The following is a 12102-nucleotide window of genomic DNA, read 5'->3' on the forward strand; positions in this document are numbered from 1 at the left end:
CAATGCCAAATACTTTCGTTATTTTGTTTGTTTGTTTACAATATGGACACTCTGCAACAATTTAAAAGTTTCTTTTATTCTCAAACCTAATTTGTATTTATTTTATTCCAAACAGAAGTGTTTATTTATTATTCCGAAAGCTCGAGACAGTGCCAATAGTTCAGTGATGTTTTGTTAAATTACAATGTGGAGACTCTGCAATAATTTAACAGAAGTGCTTATTTTTCACTTGAAATTTTTTTGTGGTCATTTTTATTAAGATATTATTGATTATCAGCAGAGAATAAAATAAAACCTGTCTTCCAATTCATTGCATTTGTGTGTGTGTGTGTGTGTGTGTGGTAGAAGTATTGTACTCTGTATCGGCAAGTACTCAGATCCAAGTATCGGTATCGTATCGGTTTGAAAAAATTGGTATCGTTGCATCCCTAACGTTCCAGAATAATACAAAAATAAAAACATAAAAAAATCTTTGGTTAGCACAGAACAAATACGACACATCTTTTAAAAAAGTTTTTTTTTTTTTAATTTCTTGTGCCCTCACTGGACTGCTGCTCAGCAGCACTGAGCTCATCGGTGTCACCAATGGGTACAAGCTAGCCTATACATTGTACAATGCTGAACACAACACAGAAAAAAGAAGTCAGGAGACAAGACAGTTCTCTTAAGCTTCTATTAATTTTATTTTCTTTGCTTTTTTTTAGGATGTTCATTGTGTTACACAGAGCAATTAGCCACACAAGTTTGATTCTCTTTAATTTTTTTTTTAATTGTTAATTATATTATTCTCCCTTATAAGCGCTAATGCTAAAAAAGTTACTCCAGAACTATCACACGCTTAACTAACTTGTGAGCACATCGGGACAGTAAACTAACACTTCATATACATAAAACAAAGAAAGATCATTAAAACAAATCAAAGGGGAAAGAAAAATGTAATTGAACTGTAAAAACTAAGAGACAAAAAAAAGACAAAATGGACAAGCATTTACAATCACACAGCCCTGTTCAACCACTCTGATTTCCTTATTTGGCCTTTTTAAAATTTCTAGGCTTTAATCCTGAAATGAGCCCAGCAATTACATTGTACACTCCAGCACAATGGTCTGCAACCCACATGCTTTAATGCCGGCATGATATCATCAGTATTTGTGTTTTCCACATCTTCTGCAAAAGATGTTGATGGTACAATAGGCCGTTTATGCACTGCATAAGCAGCCTATTATGGATCGGAGGGGAGTGACTCAAAAACAGATTGCCGTCATCATTCCGACCATCAATTATAATTCCAAGCTCACATCTAAGGCCTTCCATCGCATCACAACCATGTCCGCTTCATGAGTCAGGTTTGGAAAAAGGAGAATTAAATAGCATTTAAATGAAACAGGCATCTTCCAACTCAGTGGTCGTGCTTTCATGCATTAGAATATAAACGCATGCAATGGACTGGGCTCAAACATGGTCCTTTAAAAGCACAGTCCGTGTAATGGCTACTTGGCACAGGGCAGTGGTAAGCTTTGACTTTATTTGCAATTATTAAGTATTAGCAATTCAGTGAGAATCTGGATGAATTTATTTATGATAACTGATGCTTAAAGGTGCACGTTTAGCTCAGAGCACTTCTGATGGCAGAATTTGGTCAATAAACACCTCGATTCTTGAGGGGCTTTTAGTTTTGGCAGGACGCTTAAGCTTATTGGCTCCAACCGGTTGGCTCAGAGTTCAGAGAGTGGCTGAAGAAACTCTTGTTTTCTATTCTTATATATTATCTGAGCATGGTGGCAGTGAAGGGGCTGGTTCATTGTCACTGATAAGTCACAAGGGGTTTTATTGGTCTTAAAACTTTTGTAGGTAACCTGGGCCTTTCTCCATCTTCATTGGTTAACTGTGCTTACAAGACACGAGCACTGACATTTGCTCTCTCTCTCTCCCCACACACTCCCTCTCACACTCACACATATCAGTATAAACATATGCAAACATGACTCTGTTGTCCCCGTTGGTGAATAAAGTGGGTGGAGAGGAGTACGCATTGGTTTTACCCGCACCCCCCCCCACCACCGCAGCACACATGAAGTCAAGTATGCTAGCTGGGTTTGTTTGGAGGTATCCGTGCATGGGCAAGGCTAAGAGATTACAACCCAGATAGATGATGAACACAGTGATCCCTTTCTGGCCACACCGAGCACTGAAATGCAATATCCATACGAGCATGCTACCGATGATGGGATGCTCCCTGGTGAGTGGTAGAACACAAGTGTGGATATTAAGACACGCAGTGCAAGACTGCCAGCAGTATTGGAAGCACTTCTGAATGTGCGGCGACTACTATCAATAGGGTGATAATTAAAGCGCGCAAAACACCCTCAGTCTCACCTATGTTTACCTCCAGGCCATAACTCGAAACAGCACACACACGAACACAGATTCACACAACTTAGCAGAATATAAAAAAAAAAAAAAAAAAAAAAAAAATTATCCATTCAATATTAACATGAGTTGATAGCAGGCATGCAACTTCCAAACAGTCCAGAAGAAAAAATAAAATAAAATAAAAGCTTCTTGTCCATCACATCAAAATCCAATGGAGGGGGGGAAAGATTACAGTCACTTATAGACGAGGGCCAAATGGAAGACATAAAAAATCTGGCAACATCAAGGAGGAAGTAGTCACTACAATGGATCTCATTGGCTGTCTCCATATGATGGGGTCAGCCAATCAGTATCTTCAGCCCCTTGCTGAGACAGGTTACATATAAGAAGAAAAAAAATCCCATAAAAGAAATGATTTAAAAAAAAAGAACACAATAAAAACTAGCTTTAAAAGTAGTAGACACACATTGTTATAAGTATCTCTGCTATAGTACGTTTTTTTTTGTCTATGTCGTTTTTAAGTCATTATGTAATAAAGAGAAAAGTTACTGTTTTTTTTCTATCATCATTAGCTTCAATATCATCATCATCATCAAGAACATCAGAATCATCAGCATCAACATCCACAATACCGTTTTCAGGATTATTACTATTGGTTTTGTACGCTGCACTGTAAATCTAAATTAAAGGGCTCTATTGGCTGACAATAGAGGGAGAGAGGACTAGTTGCTGTTCGTCACCCCCTCCTTTGCTTTAATAATCTCTTCATGCCTTTTAAAGACTCATGTTTATGGCAGAACAGCCGGTTGTACTTTGCTTTGGGCTGAGGTTGTAAAGAGAAGGGTTTCTATTTTCCACTCAAGTCACTCTATTCCTCTTCCTCCTTCCCTCCCTCTCTCTAACCATCCATATTCCTATGCTCTTTGTGGGGAATGAAAGGAGTTGTTTAGTGGCAAATAAGTAACCCATTCATCTTGTCTCTGCATTATTGTCATGCTTCATCTTTCCCTTCCTTTTGCTTCCACCCTCCTCTCATCCCACTCTCGCTCTTTCTTTCTATCATTTTGTTTTCCTTCAGCAAGACACCTCCATCGTTTGGGAGGGGCTGGGCGGCATCTGGCCGCCCTGCGAGCCCTGGGACAGGGTGCGGGAGCGAGAGCGGGAGCCATCCATGGAGTAGGAGGAGGAGAGGGAGGTGGTACGAGAGCGGGACAGGCGAGTCATGCAAGATGAAGCCACTGTGGAGAAACACAGAGAAACGGTCAGTAAGAGTACAAGTCATGGAAACAGTCAGGTATCAAAAGGTAAGGAAATGTTGCTGACAACACATAGTTGTGGTCATCCACACTCATAATGGACATGATTGACAATTTGTGGCCTTTAATCATTTACTTGAATTGTTATTTTTCCAGCATGGAAAGACTATACAGCATACATCTTTAATAGCGTTAAAAAAACAAGGATTAGGGGGGCAATTTTCAATTTATTTTGAATTTTCTCTAATCTGCACAGGGTCAGATGAGGCCAAGACCTATTAACATCTCACTAGACTACCTCCAAATTCTTCAACTTCCTCTTAGATCAATAGCTGGACAGTTGAAACACGGCTGGGTGTTCCAACAGGATCCCGAACACACATCAAACCTGGTTTTGGAATGTATAAAACTGGCTAACATTAAGCTTCTGGAATGGCCTTCCCAAAGTCCACTCCAGAAGTCAAAGCTTTTAAAGTCAGATGTATGCTGTACAATCACTACACCGTGGAAAAAAGAACAGTTCAAAGAAATCATTAAAAGCCCAAATGACCACAACATTCATGCTCACGATGAGGGTATGTAACTAAACAGAGTATCGAAATAAAAGTATGAAGCAAATAGGAAACAATACTAAAGCCATGTCTCTGTAGAAATAAGGAAGATAACTGCTTGATAAAGTGGACTTACTGTAGCCCATGCCCTGGATGAAATACTTGAAAGCCTCAGTAAGTTTAGCAGGCTGCAAAAAAAGACACAGGACATTACATATCAGGCCAAAAACATGTTTAACTCGTTTGCTGCACTGAATAATGGTGCTCACTGAGGACCCCGTGTGGAAGCCCAGGGTATCCGTTTTAGTTTTGACACTTAAAAACATTTGCTAACCTCTGGGGCTAAAAGACAATGAAGCTACCGCATATGTGTGAAAAACTACAATTCGCCTTGTGGCTCCTGTGAGTGTGACACAATGGAAAAGTATCAAGATGTTCTTTTCACACTGAAGTATTGCCCAGGGTGGATTTAACATCCACACCTATGTCACATGTGTGTTATTATAGAGATCTTAAGGTGTTTTTACCTGAGTCAGCTGAGGCAGACCACCAGCATCAGCCATCTGCAGAAGAACAGAAGATGTAAGTAAAGGTGAAAAAAAACAAAGACAGACAGACGATGCAGACACTGAGGACACACGTATGAAAACCACCTTTAAGAACGAGGTTGTTGTCGGGTCCATTTTGCTGTTGCACTCCACCTGGTGGTTACAGAAAGAAACACAGTCTTTGTTACAACCCATCAGATCCTTTTTTTGCACAGAAACGTATAATCGGTGCAAACAGCCGTTCAGGTAAGTGTCAAATAATAAAAGAAACTTACAGCAGCATCCTCATAGGGAGCATGATCGCCCACCACCAGCATCACAGGACATCTGAGGGTCAAACAGAAACAGGTGCTGATTAGAAGTTTGAAGATTTGAGAGATTAACGTTTAGTAAAAAAATCAGAGAGTGGGTATTTACTTGAAAGCGCTGTTGCGGTCAAAGATCAGGTCTCTACGACTGCAAGGAGAAAGAAATGGTGTCAGTGGTAGTTTGATGTAAGGTCGATTATTTGTATTTAAGTCATGATGCACGACAGCATGTTATGTTTACCTGTTGTAAGATTTCCACAGGAGCTCCATGTTGGACAGGTTGGGAGCTTTGGAGATGCGCTCTCTGTAAGACTGCACTAGATCTGTGCTTGACGACAGCTCCTCCTAGAAAAACGGTTTAACATTTGATCCTTTTTTCTCAATTTTTTATTTAACTCACAAAAAAAAAATCTGTCATTTAAACACTTATGGATCTAATAATGTACCTGACTGAAAAGGTGGCACAGAATCTGCTCTGTGAGGGAGGACGTCACGGAGCTGAGCTGGAGAGGAAAGAGGGGGGATCATTCAGGCAGTTTATTTATTTTAATCAAGCGCGATGAAATATACGATAAACAATTACATGATCAATAGCACAGAACACACAGACCGTGCGTGAAGTCACGTAATTTCATATCCAGAGCTATTTTTACATTGATGAGTAACTCCCATTAGGACTAACAAGATTAAATGATGTTTCTGTGTACACGGCCACTGCAGCCCTGACGTGGAAGGAAGGAAGAGAGAGAGAAAGAAACCTTTTGAGCAGCCCAGTCTATCCATCCTCGGGCGTTAGTGTCGATGTTGATCAGAACCAGACCTTCCACTGCATCTGGGTTTGTGAGCTGAGGAGAGAAAGCAGAAGTGTTCACTGACAGTGTGACACTATCTCACATACATCTATATTTACGGCTCACGTGGTGAAGGGAAAACAAACCGCACATTAGGGCTGGGCGATATGACACAAAATTCATATCTCGATATTTTTTAGCTGGATGGCGATATGAGATATATATCTTGATATTTTTTTAAAGCCATAAAGTAAGAACAAAAAGAGAGTTCTTAGTCAAAGCTGTGTCCCAGATGTCACACAGGCACTTTTATTAACATAGAGCAGATGTACATGAAATTTACTCAAAAATAAATTATGAGCATTTATTAAATAATAATGCTCCATAAATAAAAGAAAACAATGTTGTTTTTGTGCATAACAAAAAGCTCACAATTGTGCAGTCAAAATGTAAACTAAAAGACGCTGAGCACAATAACAAAGACAGATTTCACAGCTGCTCTGTTCCCAACTTGTACTGCGTGACTGACAGCCTGGAGTTTGAAGTCTGCTTCGCAACCACGTCTCTTAACAGCTGCCATTTATGGACCTTATACACAGTAGGGTAATATTACGTTGAAGCACTGTACGTATCACTCCGCGAGGCTCAGCCGTAATGCATCAAGCGGTGCAGCTCCGTAGCTTACCAAAGTCGTACTAAAACATTTTTTGACAGATTGCCGAGCGCCGTGTTCCACATAAAATCGGTTCGCAGTCATCAAGCACAACCAGAATTCATACATAAGGCGCGCTGTCAACTTTTGAGAAAATGAAAGGATTTTAGTCCGTGCAGCACCTCTGGGCTGCATGGCGTTAGCGTGGTTAGCTCGTTAGCGTGGTTAGCTAGCTAACACGTTGACGCACATGGGGCGATGCGCAGTAACTCGTTAACGGAGATTTGCCGTGTCCATCTTGTTGCTTCCTGCAGGTGAAGCGATGGGGGAGGAGGGGGAGTTGTGTTCAGTGAAGGAGAGGCGAGGCGGAGTAACGTTGCGTAGAGACAAAAGTGGACGAAAGAGAGGCAAACTTGCGGCTCCACAGGTATAATTATAACGTAACATAGACTATATCGATATAAAGGATATTGTCACATCTTATATCTCGTATAAAAATATATCGATATTTTTTAAAAACTCGATATATCGCCCAGCTCTACCGCATATCGGATCTTAATGAGTGAAATATTCAGGATGAAGATCTTTGCTGACATTATTTAATTTGCAGAAACCAAAGCCATCAACTCTTTGAAGGCTGGATTCAAAAATCCCACCAAAAGTCAGTTAAAAATTAAAATCAGAGGCATAATGTGGTTCGGTAATATGAATGTGTGCTTCCCATGTGGATGTATGCACTCTCTAATGTGTGTGCATGATCCTGATGAGAAGCAGGATGGTGTCCTCTGGGATCTCGTCCAAGTTCAGGGATTCAGTGATCTCCTGGACCGTAAGTGGCTTTATTTGACTGAATCTGATACTCCCAGAAGTTCTCAGTCGGATTCAGATCACGGGCTAGTCAGTGACATGATTGCTGTTGTTTTCTAGGAACTGCCTACGTACAGTGACTACGAGGCCAGACAATGTCTTACACCAGGATCCACTGCACAAAGATAAGGTTAAGGTCTAAAGATTTCACCCTGGTACCCAACAGGAGTGCTGTTAGTTAACAGGTGGAGGCCTGTGTGACCCTCAAAGGATTTGCTTCCTCAGATCATCACTGACCCACTGCCAGACCTGTCATGAGCCAGTTTAACTAGTCACATCGGTCGAGCTGCAAGCAAACAGTGACGTGGCCACAGCTCTGTACTGGTTATACCACCGCTGAAGACACAAATAGTGTTCTCCTGAGCGATAGGTGTTACAATTCACACAAAACCTCCACATCAGGGTTGGTACAGGAGGAAAAGTTGAAACTGGAAGCAGTTTTCGATCACTACATTAGCTAGGGCAAGAACAACAGGGTATAATAAACCAGGCAGTTTCAGGCAGCATGATGTCCAGACTCTTTTATATCTGTCACACATGCTCAGTAAGAAGCTCCTCACCGGTGGCAGCTCTGCCAGATCTGCTGTTTTCTGGAGAACGGCACAGAACTCTACAGTGGCCCTGAGAAGCCAAACGGACTGCAACTTAAGAAAACACCAGCAATAAGAAGAATGCTGCAAAAACACAACGGAAATAGGAAAAACTAAAACAGAAATAAAACAGATTTCCAAAAGCACAAGGGAAGTGTTTCTGGGCAGACAATAACCTGACGGACCAGTTGCAGGAACCAAAATATGCTAAGAATTGTGCTGGAGACACTTAAAAGAAGTGGAGTATCTATCGGTTTTGTGAGGAAAGAAAAGATGAGAGGTAAGTAGAGCTGGGCGATATGAGATTTTTTCATATCACGATATGTTTTTTTCATTTCAGGCGATAACGATATCTATCACGATATAAGCCAAATAACTATATTTGTAAGATTTAAATGTGCCGTTGCTCACAAGTAAAATGTGAAATAATCAGCAGCTTGTTTTTATTTAAATATTTATTTCCCATAATAAGTTCAACAGGGTAGATGTACTTAAGGAACATGAGACTTTTTCAGATAAATAAAGGCAAATATTGCAAACTACACAAAAGGCAGCCGCTAAAGCGTTTAAGTTTCAAAATAGAACAAACGAAACAGACTAAATTGTCAATTCCACTTAGAAACAAAATATTAATTCTAAAAATAAATCTTAGTTTGTTTTACAGAAGAACAGACAAAACTGACTAACTTTTGTCAATATCAAATAAACTGAGAACTAAAAGGAAATTCTCAATCTCTCCTTGTTGTATAGCTTAGCTTTTCAAACAGTTTTAACAGTTACTTTAGTCTGACAAAAGCCGAATGACGAATTAGCGCTTCCAGTCAGAGACTGAGGCTACGTCCACACGTACACGGGTATTTTTGAAAACGGAGATTTTCCGTTTTCGTTTTAAAAAATAATCCCGTCCACACATAAAGGCAGAAATGAAGGAAAACGCTGCTATGAACATGCCAAAGCAGCAGGTGGCGCTAGATTCCTAACCGTGCAGAAATGTTGGCCAATCAGAAGTCTAGAAGCCTCGGTGGGAAAAAGTAAACAAAGCTGGGGCATAGAAGCAGAACAGAGTCGTATGTGTGGACGGACAGTAACTGTGTGTATATGTAAGCATTTAAACACTGCAGAGAGTAGAATTAACAGTAACAGTATTGTAGAAATTCATTTCACCGAAACAATAACGTGGCGCACAGTGTGACGCATGCACCAGTTTATTGTATTTCCAGACTTGCTTTCGGCACATTTACAGTGCACGCTACTCTGTTTTTGTCAGACTTGAAATAGCCGAAATACCTTCACACTACGGACCTTCTTTGGCTCTTCCGTTCGACAATCTCTCCGGCATTGGAACCATCATCTGTTTTCTCTTCGGTCACGCTCGGTTGATTTTTCTACACACGTGCGGCTTGGCACTTGTGCTGTACGTAACAAGTCACGCGACGTGACGCTGCGGCTGTGATTGGTTCGGCTCTGCGCTGCTTAATTTGGATTGGCTGACCTTTTTTTTTTTTTTTTTTTTTTAAGAGGACAAGAGCGGCGAGGTCTATCGCGATAGCTTAATTTCTCTATCGAGTAAAAGTTATATCGCGATACATATCGTTATCGTTCTATCGCCCAGCTCTAGAGGTAAGTGTGTTAGCCTAACTATTAGCCTAAAAATCCATCATCAGTATTATATGAATCATGATAAAACACATCTACCATGTTTTGGGTTCCTGCAACTGGTCCGTCGGGTTATTGTCTCCCCAGAAACACTTCCATTGTGCTTTTGGAAATCTGTTTTTCCTATTTCCATTGTGTTTTGTGTGCTTTTGCAGCATTTTTCTTATTGCTGGTGTTTTCTTAAGTTGCAGTCTGGTTGGCCTCTCAGGGCCACCGTAGAACTCTCTATAAGAAAGTCGAGTGACCTCTTCTGTCACGGACCCGGCTCTGGGGACTCGGGGTCCGTGGGCAGTGGGGACTGTGACTGTTATTGTTATCATTATTATTATTATTATTATTATTTGGTGTGTTGTCTGCACTGCCCCTATGCACATCTGTATGTAGGCAGGTATGTGTGTGTTTTGCCTTTCTGCTGTGGCCAAGTTACAGGCACCTTCAGCCCTGGGGGCGTGGTCTAACTTGAGGGCTGGCCACACCCGAAGTCCTGGCCGCACACCTGCTCCTCATCTGGGCTCGTCGGGGGAGCTATTTAGATGAGCGATGGAGCTTCCACCGACGCGGGATTATTGCTTTTGACTACACGTCAGTCTTCAAACAAGTCAAGTGTGAGTGTATGCCTGCTGGGATAAGTGTTAACGGCTGCCTCTATTGTTTCCCCCTCAGGAGGAGTGTGGGACGAGAAGGAGCAGTAAGCACGGGGAGTGCAGGGACACTGGGGCAGAGAGCACTACACGGGGACTTTTGGGAAGAAGACACTCCACGGGAGTCTGGGAAACTGGGGATTTATTGTTGTTTACTTCACCACCTTGTAAATAAACACTGTTGCACTGAAGAGTCCGGCGTTTGGGTCCTATTTCCCCATCTCCCCACGGTCTGCCAGCCAGACCGTGACATCTTCTCTGCACTTAATGTTCGTTAATAAAAAGCCCTTTGAAGTTGAAGTTTTAACATCAATTAAAAACCATTTCAATTATTTGGGAACTCTTTATTCGACATCAGGAAGTGACCCAGAAGAAAACTAATTTTGTGGACGCATTTTGTCTGGAGATGATGTTGATTTTCACATTTAAACCAAAGCTAATGAGCATTCAGCTTTTTCTTATTTTAAGAGGTTTGCACATAAATATCCACAAGCATCACAGTTTAACATTTATTTTACAAAGTGTTCCTGCTGAACTCTTCTCTCTTACAGTCAGCCCCACGCAAAACTGTAAACAAGAACTGACACCATCCTGTGTTAATGCAAAATAAGACCTCTGTCGAGTGCTAAAGCAGGATCTGAAATGACTCATCAGGACAGCTCTACAAAAGAAAAAGATGCTTACCGCGAACCTGGCCAGGATGTATGCTCCTGCTCCCACACCCACTCCGATTACAGTACGGAAGCTGACAGAACGATAAAGGTTATTAACACCTACAGCATACACATGTGCACACAGTGTTAATTGTTGCTGAACACTCTGGTTATTTATATATCTACAGCATTGTGCAAAATTCTTGAACCACCCTTTTCTTTATATTTTGACAAGAAAATGGAAATAGTTGCAAAGATATGAGGCAAAACAGTTTCAACAAGGTCACCACAGCAGGTAGCACTGTGTGTCTCAAGGCCACTTAGCTCTGTTACACAAATCCAAAAAAATTGCTTGCGGTCACATCACAATAAATACGGTTAACTCACTTGAAAAACTGCAGGACAGCTGGGATCATCTCTGATATGGTCTCCATGGAGGGATACTGGTAACTACAACAGCACACACAAATGAGCTTAATGCAATTAAGCGGCTTAATATGAAAACAAATATGTGAAGAATGTTATGTTACCCAGGAAATACTCATTCTTATCTAAGATCTCCTCAACCTATTCATGGTAGCTGGGCAGCGCTGATCCATTAGATAAATTTCATAAGTAAATACGACGGCTAACACCTCTATCCACAAGGATTTAAGACCACAAAGAGAATGAGCTTCAATTTCGAGAAGCAGCGGCAGAAGCGAAGGGTCAGAGCTGAGAATCTGTCACAATACATGAAACAAAATCCTGCTGAGCCACTAAAATAATCTCACAAGGAAAGGGAGTGATAGAGAAGTACTCGTGGGGGAAGGAATAAGAAGTACGGGGAGAGAAAAGAAGGGATTTTGTTTAAACCTCTGACAAGAGCGCATTAGAGAACAGAGATGGTGCAGGGGGAGATGTGAGAGAGGAGAATGGTAAGGATTTTTAGAAGAGATTAGGTTCAGGCCTGTACGGAAGATTGTTTCCATTTCTCAGAAGTTTACTTTAAAAAAAAAATTGCAAGGTTACTGCAGGACACCTTATCAAACACGATGACTGTCTCACCCTGCAGGGTAGGCGGCGGCCCCCTCCTCTTGTCCTGGGGCGTCGATGTGAATCAGGGTGAAATTCTTGACAATCTCCTGCATCTCTTCGAATTTGAACAGAGGCGAGAAGCAGCTCTTACCTGCCAGGTAACAAAAACAGAGTAAACAAAGATAATGAGGAAAAAACG

General features: G+C 41.2%; 1 protein-coding gene across 1 annotated transcript in view; it reads right to left on the bottom strand.

Moving 5' to 3' along the window:
* Positions 1-659: 659 nt before the first annotated feature.
* ndrg2 (NDRG family member 2) overlaps positions 660-12102 on the bottom strand; it is a 49378-nt gene continuing 37935 nt past the window's right edge. The window contains exons 5-16 of the mRNA XM_004563496.5: positions 11934-12054; positions 11274-11336; positions 10918-10978; positions 5795-5881; positions 5483-5539; positions 5278-5381; positions 5146-5184; positions 5004-5055; positions 4834-4881; positions 4708-4743; positions 4317-4368; positions 660-3611 (exon numbers count right to left, since the gene is read on the bottom strand). Coding sequence (XP_004563553.1) covers positions 3448-3611; positions 4317-4368; positions 4708-4743; positions 4834-4881; positions 5004-5055; positions 5146-5184; positions 5278-5381; positions 5483-5539; positions 5795-5881; positions 10918-10978; positions 11274-11336; positions 11934-12054 — 884 coding nt within the window. The 3' untranslated portion in view covers positions 660-3447. The remainder of the gene's footprint in view (positions 3612-4316; positions 4369-4707; positions 4744-4833; positions 4882-5003; positions 5056-5145; positions 5185-5277; positions 5382-5482; positions 5540-5794; positions 5882-10917; positions 10979-11273; positions 11337-11933; positions 12055-12102) is intronic.

This window comes from Maylandia zebra, linkage group LG3, assembly GCF_041146795.1.
Source record: "Maylandia zebra isolate NMK-2024a linkage group LG3, Mzebra_GT3a, whole genome shotgun sequence".
Lineage (NCBI taxonomy): Eukaryota > Metazoa > Chordata > Actinopteri > Cichliformes > Cichlidae > Maylandia > Maylandia zebra.